The 23,504-nt window shown below is 40.3% G+C and overlaps 1 protein-coding gene across 1 annotated transcript; it reads right to left on the bottom strand.

Moving 5' to 3' along the window:
- Positions 1-1,091: 1,091 nt before the first annotated feature.
- Positions 1,092-23,468, bottom strand: impact (impact RWD domain protein). The gene is made up of 11 exons (XM_017428728.2): positions 23,294-23,468; positions 21,768-21,896; positions 21,624-21,676; positions 21,436-21,498; positions 21,190-21,275; positions 16,697-16,822; positions 16,509-16,603; positions 14,433-14,506; positions 12,689-12,779; positions 3,883-4,017; positions 1,092-1,369 (listed from the first exon to the last, which is right to left on the bottom strand). The coding sequence occupies exons 1-11, from the start codon at positions 23,339-23,341 to the stop codon at positions 1,310-1,312; spliced, it is 960 nt and encodes a 319-aa protein (XP_017284217.1). The 5' UTR covers positions 23,342-23,468; the 3' UTR covers positions 1,092-1,309.
- Positions 23,469-23,504: the final 36 nt, after the last annotated feature.

Raw genomic sequence — 23,504 nt, 5'->3', positions numbered from 1 at the left:
CGGGGGAAAGTTGTCACCATAAGACGGCTAATTATTCTCTTCAGCCCAGAATATGAGCTCCTTACGAGCCAAAAAGATTATGATCAGGGGCTGAAATGATTGGCTTCAGTGTGATGACAGCTCATAAGGGAAAACAAAATATCTGCTAACTGAATTAGCTGCTATTATTTTACCAGATAATAAAAAATCTGTGGCTGCTATCTGTCACATACAGTGTCTATAAAAAGTATTCACCCCCTTGGATGTTTTATGCTTTTATAAATCAGTTGTGGTCGACATAAAGTGGCATTTTTTTCCGCAAAAAAATAAATTAAAAACCCTTCTTCAGAGTGTATACATTTTATAGGCACTGTAAATGAAATGTCTACATTAAAAAAAAAAAAATCCCCAGAATGCTGAGCACAGATTAAAGTGTTGGATTGTAGTTGTTGGGTCATTTCAGTGGACGCCCAACTGTAAAATGAAACCCCAGGTGTTTCTCAGAAAGCTGCTCGGCACTGCTTTATATGCAGGCTGAGGCTCGGCTGGAACGGAGCGTCACCAAAACGGAGAGCTGAGGCGAACAGGAGGTGAGCAGAAACCCCGAAGGAACCAAATGTGAGGCAATCGTTTCGAGGGAAAAGGCAACTGGGAAAAAAAAAAAAAAAAAAAAAACAACTCATTCTTACACGTGGACTCCTGGAAAAGAATAATTTCCTTGATATAATTTCTGAACAGCAGTAATTTTGAATTTTATGGCAGGAAAAAAAAAAAAAAAAAAAAAAAAAGTTGAACATTTAGCAGGCTTCAAGTGGACGTCAAGCGCTTTGGGGAAATTGGACATGCGAATAATGCGAGCGTGTTCGTGCGCCTGAAATCCTGTGAACTTCATTTCGTCGAGCACTGATGTGTGCGGGCGCGTTTTCCAGAGAGCGGCGGCCGAATCGTGGGTAAATTTGGTTCAAGCTCGAAGATCTGGCCGGTAGATGAATTATCAGCTGCACGGGCGAGGGACTCTGTGTGCAGAACGAGAGTGCAAACGTTTTTGTTTTGAAGTCACGGATCAATAATCCTAATGTAAGGCTGTCGGGGTGGAAAGAAACGCCACATGCTCTTAATGACAAAGTTTGCTTTAATTCAGCCGTTTTTGCATTTCACAGAAGGCTTCACAAACAAACAGCAGACAAAAGAGTTCAAGAAATTATCCAATACATGATTTTTGACTGCAGGAGATAAGTGATGCATCTAAACTGCCTAAAAAAGAAGCTTTTCAATTAATTAAACAGCGCAGACACAAGTTTAACTAAAATTATCTTTCTTCTTTTGAAGCTCATTTAGTCTTCTTGCTTTTGTTCCTTTTGGTCTTTGCGCCTGATTTAGTGGCTTCATCCTGTGAAATAAGAGGAAAGGATTAGAGAATGAACAGACTAATGATTATTTTGTCTTAGTGCTCCATTAAATGGTGCCAAAGCTTTTTTTTTCTTCCCCCCCCCTCTTGAAAAATATTTGAGTGCTGCTTTATAGCTCATGACAGACTCTTTTGCCTAACGTCCCGCTGTGTGTGCAAATGTACAAATTACAATGTACTGATTGACATGCACCATACTGTTCTAATGTATTCCAATAATTACATCAAACCAAACACCGCATTCCTGAGTACTCTTATCAAACATCCCCCGCTAGCTATTTCGCTGACAAACCAGGCTGCCAACATGTGGATGTCGGAAAGCTCTGTTACTTACGGCAAGGAGACGAATATTTTCTAAACCAAAAAAGTGCAAGTCTTTAGGATTTAAGTGCTCTGTCATAACTCGCAAACAGTTTCGACCCCTTCCTTTTGCTAAACCAATTTAGCATTGGGTGCCCTCTGGGTTTTGGCGAACAGGAAGTAGCCTTCTTACTGTTTTTAAGTCGCTCTCAAATCCTGCAAAACAGCTCGCAGCGACCTTTCGCTCCTCAGCTGTAAGACATGGCGGTTCCGCTTGTTTTCCTTTAGTTTAATTTTCCTCCAAGATCCCATCCAGGTGCAAAAGACATTTTATCCAATTTTGAATCCCACCTTTTGCCAAAGCTGTTCTCACCGTCTCCGGCAATGAGAGAGTGAAGACGAAACACTGGTAATGGGTTTTCCATCAACATCTCTTTAGAGACTTAATTGGTGTAGCTCAAAGGGTAGATCTGTGCCCCGATTTCTCTCTTTTTATAGATTTCTTGCTATACCAAAACTCTCAGTGGGCAGCATTGATTCTTTCTCTGTAACTAGTATTCTCCCAGCTACTATACGTTGCTCCAAATTGATAAATCTTGACAACTACTGGACTAGGAGCTGATGGGGTTAGATTGCAGAAACGTGTGTTCATGGCGTTTCCTCCACTTTGTCTCTCCCGTAAGCTTTTGCCATCAATTAAAAGCACGAAAGTATCAAAAACGACCACATATTGCAGAAATTGAGCGTTTAATTTTGTGTAACCATTAGCAAGGGGAAGCGGTGACACTTCTCCACATCCACTGTAAAGATTGCAATTTAAATTAGATTTATGTTTCTCTGTAGGATCATTTCTAATCACTTAAATAATCATGCAACATTTTCCACTAATGCCATCATTAAATCCCTTTTAAGTACTGCTGGGGACTAAATGCTACCAAAAACTAAAAGCACAATCTAATCAGCCTCATCTTAGATGAGATGAAAATCAGCATTGTCAGCCAGCACTTTTATAGACTCATCGTGTTAGCAAAAATAAACATGGACCTTTGAAAATTTGGCTAACTGCAGGACAAAATCCCTCAATGTTACTGTCCTCCAAATTAAAGATACTAACTACTGATAACTATCTGACAGAACATCCAGACTCCACCTTAAGTGATCTGTGCAGCTAAATGCCATTTAGAGATTATTAGTGTTGGGTGATTATCTATGACCCTGTAAGAAAAATAGGTTTAGTCGCCTGTCTTGCCAGAATAGCTGCTGTTCTTAATTATCATAAAGATCAAAAACATATTTTTCTTCCAGCCAGAAACTGAACCAAATCTACTTAAGCAAAGCCACGACAAAGTTATCAATCAAAATGTGTGATTGCGTTGTTATTATTCACCTTCAGTTTCATTGTAGCTTGGCTACGTTTTGCAATATTCATCTGCTCACACATACAGAAAAAAATTGTTATTCCATCAGCGTCTCATTCAGAAAGTGTCCTTAATGCTTTTTGCTTCTTTTATCAAGATGTGAATCTGGATAATTGAACTGCTCCGTTGACCTCTTTAGACAGTGTTAGATGGGCTTTTGGTGACAAGGGCTAGCTTTAATCAGGATTTGTATTGGATAAAAACATTCTCTTATAATAATTTATAGAGCAGTCCATGACCTGGAAACAAGTTATTCTGCACAGATTTTAAGTTCCCACCCCAGAGCCAGCGAGAGTGAAGAAAGTTGTCTCGGAGTTTGGGTTTGGTATCCAAAGGTGACGAAACCTTCGGCTGTCGGGGCGGGATTGAAGACGAGCCCTCATTTCAACAATGAGATAAAGGGGTTCTGAAAAAGGGGACTTTTTAAGAGCTGGTTTGGCTGCCAGTCAACAATCAATCATGTTATCTGTGAAATAACTTTACAAAATATAGGACTGACTTCAAAGCGATACAGAGCTATTTTCAGGCATGACTGATTTAAAAACAGCTGGAAAGATGACACCATACCAACATCTGAAATATGGCAGTGATTCAATTTTTCCTGTGGCAAACCCTCCGAAAGTTTTTGAAGTACTGTCTGACAGTACAATGTTCTGCTTTGCAACAGGCAAAAAGGCTAAATTAGAAAAAGAAAAGCTATATTTATTCTACTGTAATCGAAATTAAAGTCTGATTTGCACCAGATATGACAGTGCGTGATGCAGATATGTGTCTCACCGTGGAGGCAGTGCACCCCTCCTCCACCAGGATGTTTCTGGCGCAGTTGTTAATGTGTTTAAAGCGGTCAGGACCCAACAAAATCCCTCCGTACCACCGAGACACGACCACCATCACGTTACGCACGTCCAGAATCTGCGGTTGGAGAAAAACATGTGAAATAAGTGTGAATTTGGAGAGCTGAACAGGGGACAAATATGCTAAACTGACACATCACCTTTCCCTGGAGGCTGAATATTTCACAGTAGATGTGTTAAAGCGGATAGGTTGTAATAAAATGTTTCCGTCTCGACGGCCAATCTTAAGCTGCCGGTCTGACAGTGACTAATTTAAGGGGAGTTTCCCTGCTCTGCTGTCATAAATCACACTCACCTTTGTGGGTTTTACACAAGGCAGGATAAATATTTCTTTTAAATAAGAAAGAAATAAAATAAATCAAAAGGTTTTCATTTGTAAAATTACAAAAATGCAAATACTGTTACAAAAACACATACACCAACCTGTCACAAGCTGTAAAACCATATTGTATACTGTATGACACACACACCCCATGGATGTCACCGACGTAGCACTTTGTCACCAGGATTCCACAAATCACGACCAGAGGTAACCTGAAGTCATACCCTATAAGGCTCCCCACACCAGGATGTGAGGAGTAGGGTCGGTGTGTCTCTCCAGAACATTGGCGGGATTGATCCTTTCCTGCCGTTCGGACACGACGGTCAATCGTGGTAACGCAGATTTATCGCTCGACACGATATAACACCTCCATCATCAGACCACGCTTCCCAGTTACAACAACACTCCAAATGCAGCTGTCTCTGCTCTGGTATTTATGGCAGCCCACGAAAGAGGCAGCAGACCTGTAATCTGGCTGACACCATATGAGACATGTTGAGGGTGTTGTAAAGAGCCCAGTATCTATGTCTGGATATCAATCCCAGATGCCATAAGGTTCTCTATGCTCGATGCACACTACAACAATCCTCCCTTGGTGTGGTCTGCCTTGGCCGATCGGATCCTTCTCGACATGTGTGGGTGCCCTCATGTACCCACCGGCTCCATATCAGGCCTAGAAACATCTGAATGCTCCACATGCCAGACAGCTTCATGATGCAACCACCCCGCCTCATGCAAACCCACATTGTCTGCTGACCTTCACTCACCGTTTTGACTGATTGTCAGACACTTTGGCAACTGCATGGCAACACTATCACTCTATTCATGATGACACCACCTATGCCTTGTGGTGTCCGTTCTATCTTCCTGCAAATCAAATCACTTACATTCCCATCACTGGTCTGCACGTGGGTCAAAAATACATCGAAATCAGAACATTCGTTCTGGGTGCTTAACTTTTTTTTTGTTTTTGGTCAAGGAGTGTGTATCTAACTTGTTGAGACATGAACACCATAAGACCTCAGAGAGTGTTCTATGGTATCAGCACCACTTTCCGCCTTGTTCCTTAAGAGCAACTGTTCCTGAACGATTTTCCTCAAACTGGCAAGACGTATTATCTTGCTGAAAGAGGACACTGCCATCAGGGAACACTGCTGACATAATGGGCTGCAACAATGTTGCCCTCTGAATAGCAAACAAGCGCATTTTCCAAAATGCCAGTCTGAATTTTCCCCTAATACAAAGAGGAAATTTTGGCTCAGCTCTGCAACACACACAAACAAAAAGTGCAATCTGTGACTTCAGGGGACCCATTCGCATGTGGCTGAAAGCGTGCTTGCCTGAATCAGATCCATCTTTATTCATTACTGAACACTTCCACATTCACTGGCAGGAGGCACAAATCTAAATGAGGAAACGGGTGGAAAGATTCAAAGGAGGGAATGAGACTGTAGAAAACAAGCTTAGGGAGAGAGCTCTTCATGTAAATGGCTCAGTTGCTTGAGAGGGTGACAAGTAGAAGATTAATCAGTGTGTCGCTAAAGATGAGCGAGAAGACCTGATATTATCAGTCCGGTTACAGCAGACAGGTCAGCCACAGAAACTGGCAAGATAGTCAAGCTTTATGCATTTGACAAAGTCAGGCTGTAAATAAATCATATATAGAGCCACTTTTTTGTGAATGGTTGCTTCAAAAGCTTCAAGTTAGAGCAATAGTTCCTAACCTTTAAAGTAGGTTTCTGTGGAACTCTATTTCTCCAAACAGAGGCTTTTCAAAGAGCTATCTAGAACAGGTAAAATATTCATTGTTTATTAGCACTCCACAGAACCCCACTTTAGAAGATCTGACTTATTAGACTATTGCTAGATTGTGTTTTTTTGTTAGTTTCTTTTTTACCAGAAATGACTATATTTGGACAAACAGGTGAAGCTTTCTGATACCTGAAAGCTGACTGGACAATCATGTGTTTCAAGACATTTTCTGATTAGCACATTCAAGGGGAAAATGAGGTTCTGCATGTTTGTCTTGTCTTGTAAGAGAAATAGAAACAATAATTAAAACATTTTGTCAGCTCCTTGTAATCAGGTCCAGTTTCTTGACTGGGTGGGCACCATCCATCATTAACCATTAGGTCAGCTGGTGGTTTTTTTTTTTGTTCAGTCTTGAGAGAAGCTCTACTTTACTGGAGACCAACATTTTGGCTGTTGCAAGTCCGAGATGAATCATCAACACTTTTATTAAAAAGCAAACTTTAAAATGCCATTCTCTATACCTTAAATACTTCATACCTCCAACCCTTGTTTTGTAAATTTGTAGATGGAATGTGGCCGACGTACTCCCTACAACATATATTAGAAAAACCTAAATGGTTTAATAATTGATTGAAGAAATAAAGATTTTATGCCCAAAACATATACCTGCAATATGTGATTTTTAGTGCATTGGAGGCAGTTCAACAAAATGGACGTATCACTACATAAAGCTTATTTAGTAAATGCTTTAGGAAGCATCAGCGTCCCTCTAGACTACTTGAGTCAAACTCAAGGCCCACGGGCCAGATCCGGCAGCTGGGGTGTAAGCCAACCAACAAGTGGTCTTCAGATGTTCTTCAGAAATCAAATTATAATCAAAGATGATTGCTAATAGTGCATTTTGCTATAACTGTTAAAACAGTAGTCGTAAATGAATAAAACAAGCTGTTTGTGCTGTCATTATATCCTTGTTTGTTCAGCTGATTAGTAATGTTTGTGCACTTAACCCAGACATATTTAGGGGGCGTGAATCCCTGCTGCTTTTTTATGCGTCAGAAGAGGAAATGTCTGGGAAACCCTTTATACAGAACCACAATAATCTCCTTCTCTTTGCTTTATTTTTGGCCGTCACCAACCTGTCCTTATGATTCTTAAAACGCGCCACAGTGTTTGTTACCTCGTGTCTGACTTTGCTTGGCAACCTGCTCAGCGGCTGGCAGGAGGAAGAGTGCAGCTGGTTTTCAGAGCTTGTGTTTCATAAGCAGGCGTATGACAGAGGTGAGTGCGAAATCAAAACACTGAGTTTAAAGATGCTGAATTACTCTGTAAAACCACACGACGTGTGGGTGTATCGGTATGTGACTTTTCTAACATCCTACATTGTTCTTTGACTCATCTATTTTACAATATGCTGAACACAGCATTTGCAGCCTAATTTCTGAGCTGTGATAAAAGCATTCAAATACCAATGTACACAGTACAGAGTAATGTTTTTAATAGTCCAACACAATTCTGGAGCTTTTTTCTTTTATTAAGTTATGTAAAAGTTCATTTATAACTACTAGAGGAAGATTGGCTGGATTATTTAATAAATATATATTTTAAAAGCCTGACTGTTTTGGAAGGGAGCACTCAAACGCATCATGATTCATCTGAATTCAGTGCAGCCGATCACAGATTCTGACATGTCTGCACCAAGAATCCAATGCATTATTTCACAGGGATTTATATCTGTAACAGGCTCCCACTGGCACAGATGGCTGCCGTCACCTTATAAATGAGTATGAACTTTAACACGAGTCATGGATCTCATCTGGGGAAGCTCTGACACGACGCAGCACCTGCTGGTAATGAGTATGACAGAACTACTCCGAGTCACCGCTGAGCTCTTATTACGGCAAACTTTTTTGTTTTTGTCACAAACCTCACACTGGCTTTCATTCAAAATTACAGGGAAACAAAAAGTGTGAGGACAATTGCACATTTTAGTGTGATGTGGGTGTGTGTGTGTGAATCATTGTGCCATCTGACAGCACAGCCCTGTGACAAGTGCCTCTTTGATATCTGAAATAAAAGGATTGATAACAGAATAAAATTAGGGGGCTAAAGTTCGCTGTAGAAGAAAATTATGTAAACACTATTTCAGTTCACTAAAGAAGAACTAGTTTATTTTTAAATAAGTAGACTAATCTAAAAGAAAAAACAAACCCCATAATGCTAAAAGTTTCATTAATCTATTAAGATATAATTACATAAATCTATTTTTATTATATGTAAGATGAAGCTTTATTAACGCTTAACATCAAGGCGTAACTTAATGTTGTGGTCAGAAGTTTAAGAGTCATTGGCTTGAATGATCTAATAATTTCAGGCTTAAAATGATTTATCTGAACCATTTTTTCAGGTTGGAATGAATATACCACATGCACATTCAATGATATTCAAAAAACAAGAATTGAGAGGGAAAGTTTAAGTTTATTGTGGATTTTCTCTAATCCAGACATGGTCTACATTATACAATCAGACTCACCCATATATTCAGCTAAATGTGGTGTTGAAGGTTCTAGGACATCTCAACTTGACAAAAGCGAGGCGTCTTAATTTCTCATTAGTGATCCTGATTGACTATAGTTAGTTGTTTCGCTTTACCGGCATAAAAAGACCTTGTTTGACAGCACTCAATAGCTTGCTCGATACTCAGAACAATGGGAACTCAGTGAAAATCTTGGAAGAAGTTAGTAACGTCTTTTGAGGCCATATCTAAACAACGTCAAGTTCCAAGACACCCAGTTCAAACTACTGAATGTAGAGAAAATACAAATTATTCAGACGTGTCATCGCTTTGCCACGGTATGGAAGAAGAGCCGAACTGTTACCCTCAGATGAAACAAAATCAAGCCTTCCTCGAATTGGCAATCATCAAAACATCAGTGTGAGAGTCCACAGAGAAGTGAGTTTTACATCGCCAACGACTAGCGAATCGCACGAACACCTTCAAGCTCGATGGACAAACCAAGTGCCTTCCTCTGGAGGAAATGTTTATGGTCAGGCAAGACCTCAATGACAAGATGTTTAGAGGAGTCAAGCTCAAGTTTTTAACCTGAGAACACTGTAACAACGGTCAAGCATGGTGGTGGTACCATAATGCTGTGGTACTGGTGCACTGCACAAAGTGGATGAAATATTAATGAAGGAGGTCTAGCTCCAAATTTTTCAACCACCTCAGTGGGGAGTTCCAACAGGACAGGGACCCCAAACCCATCAAAACTGGTTTCTGATCCATAATAAATAATAATTTGTGCACCCAGTTCTTGTTTTTCATCATCGTTAAAGTTTTATGCTGCATAACCATTCCACCAAGAAAGATTTAAATAAATGATTTAACACCTGTAATTAATAAGACATTCGTGCCTGTGGTGAGCGGACGTAGATTTCTGACCGTAGCTGGAGTTTTGAAAACTATTCTCACACACACTTGCATGTTTTCTTAAATAAAAGTCATTTTTCAATTTTATGCATTTTTTAAGATTTAGGCCAGGGGCAAGAAGACCAGAAAAGGTGGGTTTTTCTGCAGCTGATGTAACATCATGCTAGCAAGATTCAAGGGCAATATATACTCTGAGAGCATTTCAAGGCATGATTGAGTATAAAAATAAAATCCCAGCTAAATTCAGTCTTCTGGTTGTAAAAATGAGAAAAGGAATTACTACTCTGTGAAAGAATACATGGGGGGGAAAAAAAGAACAATGTGTCAAAAATGATGTTCCTAAATGTGAAACTTCAAAAAATCTGGTGATTTCATCATCTTTAGTATGAAACATCATCAAACAATTCAGAATTTAAAGATTTCTCTGCATGAGAAGGAAAACCAAGACCGAATTGCTTTGATATCTGGGCCCTCGGGCAGCTCTGCTTTGTGCAATAAAATACTTTATGTACTAAAAAAAAAATGTACGAACTGAGAAAGAATAAGCCTTCCAATAGCAAGGTGCAGGTCTGCTGTAAATAGGTGTATTTTAGTCCAATTCACAGCCAATCAACAAGAGGTGATGGCAACTTAACAAGAGTGCATCAGAGTTTGCCAACGTGCTTAAACTCCTAACAATAGCAGACTTTCTTTTTAGAAAAACTTGTGAGAGCAACACATCTGAAGGGAGCACTTCAGGGTTTTTTAACACCATCATAACATTCTTACTCCAGAACATCATCAGACAGCAGAAACTCAGATGGTTCACAATAAAAGCACAAAAATTGTATATAACTACATTTTTTCTACTACAAAACTGATAAATACCTACGTTTGACTATAGAAATTCTGACATATCTATGTTTTGCTGTCACAAATCCATGTTTGACACTTTTAACATCAACCTAATGTACAAGAAGTAGATGGGTGGTGGCATTAATCTGCCGACTTTCACATACTAGACATGAGCTGGAACCTCTTACAAAACACTTCAAAAGTACAGTGCAGCCACCTTATACAACCAAAAAATATATAATACAGGATACGTGGAGCACTGGTTAGAGCTGTCGCCTCACAGCAAGAAGGTTACAGGTTTGATTTCCGGCCTGGGGCCTTTCTGAGTGAAGTTTGCATGTTCTCCCTGTGCTCCTGTGGGTTTACTCCGGGTACTCCAGTTTCCTGGAATGTTAGGTTAATTGGTAACTCTTGAATTGTCCCTAGGTATGAGTGAGAGCATGAATGGTTGTTTGTCTCTATCTGTCTTTATCTCTATGTGTCCCTGTGATGGACTGGAGACCTGTCCAGGGTGTCCCCCGCCTCTCACAGAGTCACTGCTGGAGACAGGCTCCAGCTCCCTATGACCCGGAAAGAAGTGGGTAATGAAAATGAACGGATGAATGGATGGATGGAGGATACTATTTTAAGTTCTTTGTCAAACTGAAACCTTTAATCTCATGAATAATCTACCCATCTTACACATAAAGCATGGTGCTACACAAACAACATATTTCTAATGAAATACTTTTTAATTACCCAGACCAATCCAATACATACTGTATGAACATGTCTCCATATAATCAGAGAGCTAAACTGGCCTGTCCGCAGCCTAGATCTCCTTTCCATCAGGGCTGTCACACAATCAGATGAATTTAGTTCACAATTGACACGTTTTAGTCTTTTTGTTCATTTGCTCCATCCATCGAAAAAACAAAAAGATTAATTAATTAAATACAGTATTTAATTAAATCCAAGGCCATGAATCTCAAAGAGGTGGGATGCTCCCTCTAGGTAGGGGCTGCTCAAGCAGAGTAGTTCGAGTATCTGGAAGCTTTGATGGTCGGATGGAGGCCTTGTCAACAGTAATGAAAGCATTGTTTCAGTCTGACGTGATGAAGAAGGAGCTGAGCCAAAAGGCCAAGCTCTCGATTAACTGTTCTATGTTCCAACCCTCACCAAAGATAAAGATCGTGATCGAAAGAACGAGATCCCGGATGAAAGCGGCTGAAACAACTTCCACCATAGGGTGGCCGGGCTCAGCCTTAGATATAAGGAGAGACCCTCCAAAATTCAGGGGGGGGGGACTTAAAGTAGAGCTGTTGCTCCTTCACATCGAAAGGAGTCAGCTGAGGTGGTTCTGGCATCTAATTAGGATGGCTCCTGGGTCCCCCGTGTAGACCCAGAACCCACAGGAGGTATTATATAGTCTCTCTGGCTGGGAATGCCTTAGGAACCCCAGGAGGAGAAGGAGCGTGTTTCTGGGAAGAGAAATGTCTGTGTTTTCTTCCTGGTTCTGATGCCTCTGCAACCTGACCGAGGATAGACGGCAATATGTAGAAAGCTGATGGATGGATCTGACACCACCATGTAAAACTTGTAATAGTATATTAATACACATACATCTTTTAAAAAGTGGGTGTGTTGTGTCTCTTTATAGATTAGTAGCAGGATTAACTTTACCCGCAAGTTTTTTAATGCAAAGTTGCTAACCGGCTCCTTTGTTTTTGGGGCTCTTTTTTTATTTTTTGACCTCAAACCCAAAACATGCCAATTTGTCCCTTTAGCTGTAGAATAGAGCTATGCTTTCTAAAATCAGAGGACCTGAAACTGGAGCAGCTAAATGTGATTTAGCTCTTAATAAATATAATATTTACACCTGGACCCTGTCCTGCTGTGGCATAACTACTAATGTGAAAAATGTCCTGATCTACTTTGTTGAAAAACAAACTCAGAAAACTGTTTGTAATGTAAAATTGATGCACTCTTTGTGAACTCGTGTACACAACCGCGTGTATATATATCATTGAATGGCATCATCACATGCCATGTGATGTGTCAAACGGGCAGAATAAAAAGCCAAAACCCAAAGCATTTGGTTTTATATTGTGAAGGTCTTTGGAGAGCTGCTTACCGATAACAATCCCAGAGCAAAAGTCACAGCAGATGCCAAATTATGCAGGCTGTGAAAATTAACAGGGCAGCTCAGAACAGACACCAATTAAACATGCAAAAGCCCACAGAAAGCTAAATTCGGCCAGCAGATTTAACAATGTGAATGTGATATCAATACTGAAGCAAAAAGCTTTGTGCCGTTTGCAGTGAATAATTTGTCAGCTCTTCGGGGATTTTTCTCCAAAGAACACACAGTTTAGTATGCAGCTGAAAGGGGCATCTATTCAATGAAATGATAACCTGCAGTAAATGGAGCAGCCTCCCCCCCGCGGCTGTCTCGCCGTCGTCCTCGCAGTCCTGCAGGAAGCTGTGCTTGTCCTCGCGGTAGATTCTGCAATAGACAGAGCGCCGGCAGCTCGGCATTAGGCGGCAGGGCAGCAAGACATTTCGGTCAGAGCATGACGCTGTGACACCCGGCAACCTCTTCGCAGGAAAAGTTTGTTACGCAGTCTAAATGTCAACATCCCCCCCCCATGAGTAATGACCACCCAGGCAGTGGCTCGGCAGCTCGACATTGACCTCATTAGACCGTGCTGAAAACACATGCACACAGGAACAGAAAGACGCATACTGAGGGACAAAAATTCATTCACAAAATGCCAAAAACCAGAAAAATGGCTTTCATTTTCTCTGGTCCTTTATTGACCTTTCACTGCAGTAATGCTCCCCTTTAGAAAATTTGAAGGGATCTGAACTGGTTTACTTTACTCATTTTCATCTCCACTAGTTGACCACATCATGACACAAACTCAAAGATAGCAGTCTGCTTTGCATTATAGAGTCGCAACAAATGTATATACCGTATATATATATGCAGATAGGAAGAAGTTCATTGTTGTTTCATGGTTGCCATGGGTGCACCGGTCTGCATGCAGGAGCAGCAGTGACAGAGAAAATATCGTATGATTGATAACATCAGACAGACTGTACACGAACGATATCAAAATCTGGTTTTTGCTGACAGCTTTCTGCTGTGTAAAAACCAACAAAACCTTTCTGTTAGTGCTCACATCAGTAGTTCCAACAGCTACATTAGAGGGACATTCAGTAGTTATATTGCATTCACAAGGAATAAACATATTTGGGCAGTCTACGTTGGCTTAGCTCAAATTTATTGCAACTGCTGTGTCAGTTTCTGAAGTTTTTTTTCCAGCATGGCTGTCAATAGGAGAGGGATTGGCTGACAAGATGGATTTGGGGGAAATCAGTCAACTATAAACCACCTTCACACTGGATGACGACCCCACTACGGCCTAAAAAATAAAAATTTAAAAAATCTGCCAGAATGGGGCTCCCCATTACATGTAACAATATATGACAGGTCCACAATGATTTTGAGCACGCACGAAACATCTGTAGCGAGGCTGAGGTGAGTAATCGTAGTCACAGTGTTTCAGCCTCATGCATAGGCTATGACCATGACCATTATATCGCCATGGAAGTGATGTCCGTGGCAGTAGAGTTGTGCAAGCCTGGCATGATCTTCTGGCTGCATCTTGACGCAGTCCGAGAGAGTTTTGCCAGGGCAGCACAGAGCATGGTGAAGGACAAAGAACAGCTTCTCAGGGACACAAAAAATAACAAGGAAAATCTGTTTGGCAAGTACTAAGATCATAGTGGTGCCATAATTGCCAAATAATTTGCCACAATAAGCGGCGTTCTAATGGGCGAGCGAAACGGGGTGGTCATCCAGTGTGAAGGAAGCCGAATTGATGGAAAGAAAGCTAATTATCCAATATTTTAATGGTGCTGCATTTAATATACTAAAAACTTGCAGACATTGTTAAAACTAGCTGAGAATATCAGGGAAGTACTTGTAACGTTTATGGAAGAAACTATCACTGCTCTCAATAACCTACGCAGCCAAAACAGACTTTGAGAGGCCATTATGAATGTGAAGCGAATAAAAAGATTGAGCTGCTGGCAGCTCAGTTTCATTTCACCTTTCTGTGCCTATTGTTTATGTATATTACATATCACCAACCTGTAGGCGTAAATATTATGGGTGGCACTGGCAATCTTCTTGTTTTCATAAAGTTTCTCCAGAACCGTTTTAACCTGCAACAAAAAAAAAAAAAGAAAAAACATAGACCATAAGGACTGCAGGCATACAGATGGTGCCATATGCACAGCTTTAACTGAGGTATAATGCAACAGACTAAAACCAGCAGCTGATGTTCTTGAAAACTGAACTCCAGCAGCATGTTAAAATAAATATTATGCTGCATGAATGACAAGTTCTGAGGTCAGTATGTTGTCTGACGCTGCTGACTAATGCGGATTAGTCAGCATTAGTCAAGTATTTAGAAGGCCTAATTACTTCTCCCATAAATAAAACTGAGATTTCGAGGATGGAATCTCATTTTGAATGCAACGCATGGTTCGCAAATAAACATTGATTCTTTCTTTGTAATATATCAGACTTTAGATGACACAACCGATCATCCTTAAAGTACACTATGACCCACGAGTTTCTTAAAACGGCACTGATATCTTTACGAAAATGGGTAAGGTAAATAGAGTGCATTTTTGTTTGACACTTGTCTCTGATGCATTTTATTCACATCTTTGATTAGTGCGCTCAGTGTTGTTTTACCTGTCAGTCAATATCGCACCACGCATCTCTTACGATACTTTGTTTTCTCACAGAAAGTGACGTTTCAATGTTTCCAGACAAAAAAAAAAATTAAAAATCAACTACAACATATTTTAAAGTAAGATTTCTGACTTGCAAAGTCACAAAATAAAACCTCCAACCCTGACCTGTAAAATCCAACATGGCTGTCCCACATAGATAGACGTTACGACGCTTGTAAGCACAAAATATAACAAAATGCGGTATCAACTTGTCATCAGTGAGCACAACAGCAGCTGGAGCATGGTCATTTTGGGTGTTACATCATTTATATTTCTCAGGGCTGACCTTTAAGTCAATAAAACTGATATGTGTTTGACAACTGCGACATAATTTGGCAAGTTAGCTTTAACCTCAGGACTACTGCTTTGAATAATGTAGTACGCAGACAAAGAACTGCTAAAATTATTCTATGTATGTTAGTCACAATTAACCAGAAAAACTAAAGGTGGAGATTTATGACCAGTGGCATTCATTACTTTCAAAGACAGTGAAAAGAGTCTCTTTGAGTCGTTTAGGAGAGGTTCATTTTAACAAGCTCCAGAACTACATGTTCCTTTATCAGCTGTTATAAGTCCACACATAGTATTTAATTAAACTGCTGCTTTTTCTCCCGTCATCCTTTTTTTTTTTTGTTCCCTCTTTTTTTGTGTGTCTTTACTTCAACCGTTCGAGGCAGACTCTGCCCTCTTAGAGACTGGTTCGGCCTGTTTTTGTGATAAAAAGGAGTTTGTTCAATCGATGCAACAGTCACAAAACAAAGCGAAACAAAGCCAAGTGGCTGGCTTTTCTCTGTATGTCGAGTGTCCCTGGAAGACTATTATGAACTAGTTTCAATAGAACTGAAATGAATGGAACTGAGAAAAAAGGTACTTCTTTTATCTAATACTTGAGATTTGGGGCTTTAGTGCTGTGTATAAACAGTTCATTAAGACTGCAATAAAAGGCTTAAAACTACATAAAGCACCATTTTGATTTTGCTGAAAGCACTGTTATTTTTCTTGATAACATCTTAAAGAGCAGCAGATGAAAATATTTAGTCTGCCCAGGTCTCCATCATTTCGGTTCGAGCTTTCTCTGCAGGACAGCTGCATTTGTAAATATTTTTTTGTGCAAATATCACTTCGCGGCAGGTGGAAGCTTTTAAGACGAGCCAGAGTGTGAGATTAGCATGCAGAAAGGAGCAGGGATATTTGGCTTTTTTCAAGCTGCCGCATAAATTTGCCGATTGATATCCTCCTTATCCTTCCCCTCTACGCAGCGCTCATAAAGTCATTTCTCCTAAAACTCTTATCAATCACCGTCAGGCAGTCTTATTTGTGGTTAAACAAACGGGTCACTGTTGAGTTTTAATTCAGAAATTAGAGCTTTTCTGCGCGCACTATACAGGAGAGTTCGAACAACCAAACATTTTCCATGTTGTACCTGTCTGGGAGTAACCACAGGCGCCAAATGAGCCTGGAAGGTGCTGCGTCTGTCTGTGACAGTATTTCCATGTTTGATTGGCGGGATCTCTTCATCTACAAGATCACAATGTTACACCTAATAAGACATGACTTTATGAGGCAAAAAGAAAGACAATTGAAGCAGGGGCAGATTATAACGAGCTGTACCGTTTGCCAGATCCAGGAACAGAGGCGCTTTCTCTGTGCTCCCTCTGAGAGCGATGAAATCAGGTGCGTCTTCATCATCCTCCATTTCCTCCTCGGCTGTCATGTTCACTTTGCCTGGCGGATCCACTGAAGCAGGCGAGAAGAAAAGCAAGGCAGCATTGTAAGATAAATGGCATTTTTGTTCAATCCAAGAACTGCTGCCTGCAAATGTCTATACTGCGTTCTCTGCAGAGCATACGTCAAGAGCTACACATTGCACAACATTTAAAAAAAAATAAACTGTTAGCAAAATGTTTGATGAGCCACTGGACAGATTTTAATTGAAGCATTTATAAAATAATCATTGGATGTTCATCTACAACTGATTAACTTCTCGGAGCTAATCCAATTTAAGCTGGCCGACACAGCTAATAGACCTTAGTGAACACAAAAAGTGGCTATAATTTAGTAAAATTTACCAATTTTGAGCCGAAATTCAAATTGTGGTAGCAGCTGATTCTCATCCTCAATACATTCAGTAACGCAGTATCGAATGAGACTACGCTCATCATTTACAAGAGTTGACCAAAGCTGCTAGAGCTCCATCACTTCCCTAATAAGACGATCTCAGTCTAAAAAGCGACATGCATTCCTCCAAGGAATGAAAAGTGTTTAATCATGCTTGCAACAGAAAAACAAAACCAACAATAAACTCTACTTACTTTCAAGATTATCAGAAGCTTTTAGCCTTTGACCAGCTGGTGAAAACTAAAGCATGATCCAAATATAAACTTTATTTATCGCAGAATGTATTTTTTTTAGGACTTTAAAACATAGAAACATCACTGTTCATGAGTCAATTAGACACGAGCAAAAATGTGGCTCCCTGACATATTATGAATGGTTTTTTGGAAGACAATCAAGGGCACAGAGAAGAGATGCAAAGACATTATCATAAAAAGCGTGTACCTTTCAAGAGAACTAAAACAAACAGACAAAAACAACCACAAAACTTTGCACTTGACAACAGCGGAGGTCAGAGAAGGTTGTGTTCAGTTTTGCATACATAATAGGATAAATGAAACCATTATTAGGATTTGAAAAAAAAAAAAATAAACAGAAAACACCAACATATGCCTTCATATTCACAAGTCTTTTTTTCTTCTTTCTTTTAAAATCAAAGCTGCTAGAGCTTATTTGACCACAAGAAACACAGGAAATGACAAAGCCGGAATGGAGATCTTTTATGCTGGCTTTAATAATGCAAACCTGAGTATTTCTTACACTTTTTATCCCGTGCGAGCGTGTATACACGCGCAACTCATTAGAATCACACATGCTGTCAAAGTCCATTAAAAGTAAGTGGCTTTCACATTTAGGTGAACAAATATTTGGTTTCGTAATGGGTTTCTCAGATCCTTTTCACTTCGGTGTGGTCTCATTCACTCAAACCCTTTTTTCTTTCTCCTCACTTTTTTGCCCCCCCCCCCCAAACGCCATTGCCTTCTCCCTTTTTCATTTCCTTTTTTTCTCTGTGAAATGTGCATCTTCAGCCTTATCACCTTTCCTTCCTCTCTCCCGCCACGTGGCTGTCCTTGAACGAACAAGCCGTCAGTCCCACTCCGGGTGGCTGAAGTGCCGTGACCAGTTACACTTATTACCACATGAATCGCAGAGAGGGGACTTGCGGCACACTACGATGGCGAGGACGGTTAATATTTTTTTAGGCCCGTTGCTAAAAAAAGAAAAAAAAAAAAAAAAGAGAGAGAGACAATCTTCTTTGAGAGCGCCTTGACGGATAGTGAAGCAGTGAGGCAGAGGAGACGCCGTCCCACCCTCAGACACAAATAACACCTGATGCATCACGACATTTTGAAAATTTGTAATTGAGTAAAACTTTTTTTTTTTAACTCTTCAAGAGTCTACCAAGGTAACAGGAGGCATTATAAAGATATTGATCTTAATTCAGTGCAGTCACTCACACTGAAGTATTTTTTTTAAAGCCTTTTGTGCTCATCTTATCGCAGCGTCAGATCACAGCGAACAGTTGCGCAGCTGACGGAGGAGCATCTCAGCAGAACGTGGATGGCAGATGAATTTAGATGAGGTTTCTGGCACTCTGGCGTTGGCTTTAATTTGATCCACGGTAATCATTTCAACAGCCCAGAAACGACGGGCTTTCTAATGGCCAGGATGTGGATCACAGCGTGTACTCTAAGCTGTCAGAAAGTGCAGGCCTGGGACTTTGAGGAAACCCGGACAAATGCGGCAACTGTAATTGGGCATACCGGCGCAGTTTTAGATTTATTTTCAAATTTCTAGTAAGTGTGGGAATGCCTTCAAGTGCAACATCAGTGGGAGTCGCTAGGAGCTGGATGTTAAATTCACAACTTTAATGGAAAGCAGCAAAAATAAGCACCAATTTCTCAAATGAAATGTGAGAAAAACAATCATTACCATGCCAAAAGCTCTTGTCGATCCTTCAGATCAACGTGCTGGCTGTTCTTTTAAAAATCCCGGCACAGATAAGCAGATATTAGACCTAAAAGATGGATATTTTTGGAGGTGTGAGCAGCCTGACTGGCATGTCTGGCAGGTAATGGGAGTAACTGTCAAGCTGTTTGCGGGAAACAGGCCAGGAGGTCAATTCACCAGGAAATTGGAGTGGCATATACATTGTTTTGATCCAGTTGTGACATAATGACTGTTATTTTGTTGTCTTTTGTCAGGAGAGCAGGAAATATGCATACAGCAAACAATTCTGCTGCTCTTTCTGGCTTGTTTTAAAAGGTAAATAGGTGGCATTTATATAGCACTTTTCCAACACTTCACAGCCAACGTCCCACACAGATTCCTATAGTGCTTTTATATTATACACAAAACACCCATGTTCATTCATACACCCACACAGCAATTCAGATTCAACATCTTGACCAAAACCGCTGGAGACAGGCACCAGCTGCCCCGCGACCCTGAAAAGAGAAAAATGGATAAAGAAAATGGATGGATGACTGAAACTTAACAAAAGACATCTCAATATCTGAACTAGAGAGGGCAGATTTGACCCATCAACCTGCAACATGCTGAGCACAGCCAAATCGACGACAAATCACTGCCATCATCTGTTAATAGGATTGACTCTTTGGTTAATAATTAATGTAATAATAGGAATCAAAAGGCCTAGCATTCCTTACAGGAATCATGGATTGGATTGACCCCGAAAGTTAATCAGCTGTAGCTGTGCATCCAGTAATTATTTTGAGAAAGTTTCAATAAAGTCCATCTTGTGGTTCATGTGATATTTTGCGAACGGACAGACAGGCAAACAAGCACACAATCCGCACACAGACACAGGCAATTACATGCTTGCCTGCCTTTAATGGCAGCAGCCATAATGATAATAACAGATCCTGCAGAAATTATTACTTGCTAAATAATCACTAGAACATTTTACGACATTAAGCTTTATATATTATTTAAACAAACTGTGTACAATGCTTAGTTATGCTTACGTATATGCACTGCTTTTAATAAGCCAGACATTTTGTAATCTTTTAAAGAGGTCTGAATGATACTTCTCCAGGCTTTCTGAAATTCTCTCTTAAGCTGCTGTTTCTTTCATTGTCAGACCAGCACATTACCAGTTTTAGAGGAATATCCTTGTTTTTTAGGCCACTTAACCGATCATCACTTAAGCATAAAAAGGATCCTAAACTTAAAGAATGAACCAGCATTGAGGGTGACACATTGCCCAGTCTGACCTTGGGGTGAATTTGCTGGGATGTCAGCTCTTGGGAAGACCGGCGGCTGTCTTAAATGTTTCCCACTTGTGAATAGACTTTCTCCGCGTAAAAAGATGGACTCCAAATTGTTTGAGAATTACCTTCAACCCTTCTCAGATTGATAGGCAGCAGTTGTTTTTCTGAGGTCATTGCCGATGTCTTTCCTCTTTGGAATTGTGGTAACACAGTCTGTATGCTCCAAAGCAGCAAACTGACAAGACCCCTGCTTCTATAGAGGTGTGTTCCAGTTTAATTTAGTTGAATCTAAGAATTTAGCAAACAAGGTGACTCCCAAAGAGCTATCATCTGAAAACTTGGCCTACAATAAATGATCAGCTGAAGGATGATGCATCTCTCAGGTCCTGTGTTAGATCTACTGTTCATCTGCTGCAAGCACTTTTTCTGTTGCCCTCCACTTTCCTCCTTTTATTCAAAGGCAGACTGCACAACAAGCTGGTCGGGTGCAAGAACTGGACAGATGAGTGAAAAAGCAGCCAAAGTTCAAAGAAAAAAAAAATTAAAGATTGCATGAAAGGCTGGCTCCTTGGAAGCAAAGTATAAAGACGTTAGAGGGGCTCTGAACTCTTTGCACCTGGTGGACCTTGAGAAAACCATCTACTGAAACTAATGAATGCAATGAAAATGAGGAGTAGAAAGATGAGCATCATTTCAAGTGAGCTGCTCCTGCAAGTGTGGCCTCGAGCCTGAATTTCGTTTTTTCCCGCACCTCACCTGCTTCTGAGCTGCAGGACTTCTCCACAAGAAAGTCTCGGATTTTTTCCACCCACAGGTAGAGGAGGCTCTCCCCGGCGTGCTCCCTGTTGAAAATTAAATAGCCGCATGTGAGGGCGGGAGCTCAGTGAGTCACACACTCTGCGGCGACACCGCACTGTGGAAAGAATAATGAAAGCTTTTGTTGTGGCTAATATCTCCCCGCGGCATCTCCTCGCGAAGTCAGAAATTATGAAAAGCACTCACACATAGATGTCTTCCAGGCTGTTTGCCAATTTTGCCCTCTCGGAGCCTCGCAACCACGCCGCACTACAAAAGCCGAGAACAAACACAGGGTTATTGAGTGGGACGAAGAGTGGGTTTCTGAGTGGGATGCTGTTCTTTCAAATCAGCGGACCCCCCCAATATTAAATCTGAAAGGCAAATAAACTTACTTGATCTGATAGATGGGTGGAGCTGCGCTTGGATAATCAGGTGGGAGAATTATCTGATCAATGAGGGGACAAAAAAATGATAAAGTGCTTTCCAACAAACTGAAAGGATGGGCACTTGAGATTGATTTTTTTTTTCCCCTGCACCTGCAAACATGCTGTCAGTTTTGGCTCCTCGATGTCGTTGGATATTTTGATGCAAAATATTCTGGACGCTTCATCTATCACGCACCATTCATCGCCGTAGATGGAAGACAAAGCCTCCACCTCTTCAATCTAAATGAGAAGAAAAAGACAACAAAGCAAAACCATAAATTATAAAAGTTTTTCATATTTATTATGGACAAAGTGATTACAGAAAATGGACAAACAACCGGGCTTTGAAATATCATATTTTATTTGTAAAAACACAAAGTGTAAAAAAAACAAAACAAAAAAAAGGAATATATTCATTTCACTTTACTACAAATGAGTGAATGACTCTTGCTTTTTGAGTTATTCTTTTTTTTATTTCTTAAATAAAGCCTAAGTACATAATAAACACACTCTCAGACAAGAACCAACCAGATGGAATGGTCCAATTTGGTCATAATTTGGTCCACGTGCAGACCAGACCAGACCAGCAATGAGTATGTAAATGATTCAGTTTTACAAAGAGCTGGCTGATTTAAAACTGGCACCAGAGAGCCCAAGTGGTGGCAGCACGAGTGATGTCAACATCCAGGTCTAAAATCAAGCAGATAAAAGTAAGCAATAATAATTTAAAAAAGCTGTTTTACGTTTGCTTATTTTATGTCAAAAGTAGATTAAATGAGGCCGCAGTAGATCAGTGGTTAGTGGCATGGTCTCACAATCCTGAGGCAGCAGGTTTGAGCCCAGGCTGTGTCAGGAAAGGCATCTGATGTTAAAAAAAAACAAAACCCAATTTGCCAATCTCTCGTGCGAGTTTGCTCGCTGTGGCAACCCTGCTGAGGGGGGCAGTTGCAACTGCTATGGACCAATACAACAGCTATATGACTTTGACTTTATGACTTTATCAGGGCTTGCGGGGCGTCATACCCTACTGACACAGTTATCCAGTGGATCTGATATTGTAATCCTTCCAATGCAGTCACATAATCTTTCATGGGTATTTGTAGGTATCTGAAATGTCACTTTCTCTTGGTAAGAATTTTAGTTCAGATATCCACATTGATCTGTTTGAATAGGAAGAATGTTGTGGATATGTGGTGCTGAAAGTCCCACACACAAATGAGAAAAGTGACGTAATTTGTTCAAGAAAGAATGACGTTTAAAAAAATCTGCAATGCTTTATGTGGAGAAGATGAATGGTATTTTGGATAGCTGAAAAGATCTTTTGGAACAGAAAGAATTAAATGGATACCTGCTTTGAACAGCTTAACTATTAAATGATAAATCGTCTTGCCATACAGGCTGCAGCCCTAATCATGAGCACCAAGCTTGACAGGAATGAATAAACTCAGAAACCTAACTTTCTGCTCCTTCATTTAACACTGTGCTTCAAAGCTGCCTGCTGTGCCCATTAACTTACACGCTCTCTGCAGGCCACTTCCAAATACTACAGCAAACAGGGACTGAAACGCATCTCACGTGTAAAAAAAAAAAAAAATGAAAACAAAATGTCAGAGCAAAGTTTATTTTTAAAAGCTTACCTGAGTCTGAAGATCGCCTTCATTCCCCGGATTCACAGTATCCGCCATTTAATCATCTTATTAGGTGTCGTTAATTAAAAATTCAAAACAAATAGTGTATAATAATAATAAGGCACGTTTGTAAATGAAGTACTACACGAAGACAGTCTAAGTAAAGAAAACTTGTTGACGATGGTGAAACTACTTCCGGGTCAAAGCTGATAGCGTTGTT

Source organism: Kryptolebias marmoratus, linkage group LG24 (genome assembly GCF_001649575.2).
Source record: "Kryptolebias marmoratus isolate JLee-2015 linkage group LG24, ASM164957v2, whole genome shotgun sequence".
In the NCBI taxonomy this organism is placed as follows: domain Eukaryota; kingdom Metazoa; phylum Chordata; class Actinopteri; order Cyprinodontiformes; family Rivulidae; genus Kryptolebias; species Kryptolebias marmoratus.
This window is presented reverse-complemented; position numbering and strand designations above follow the sequence as displayed.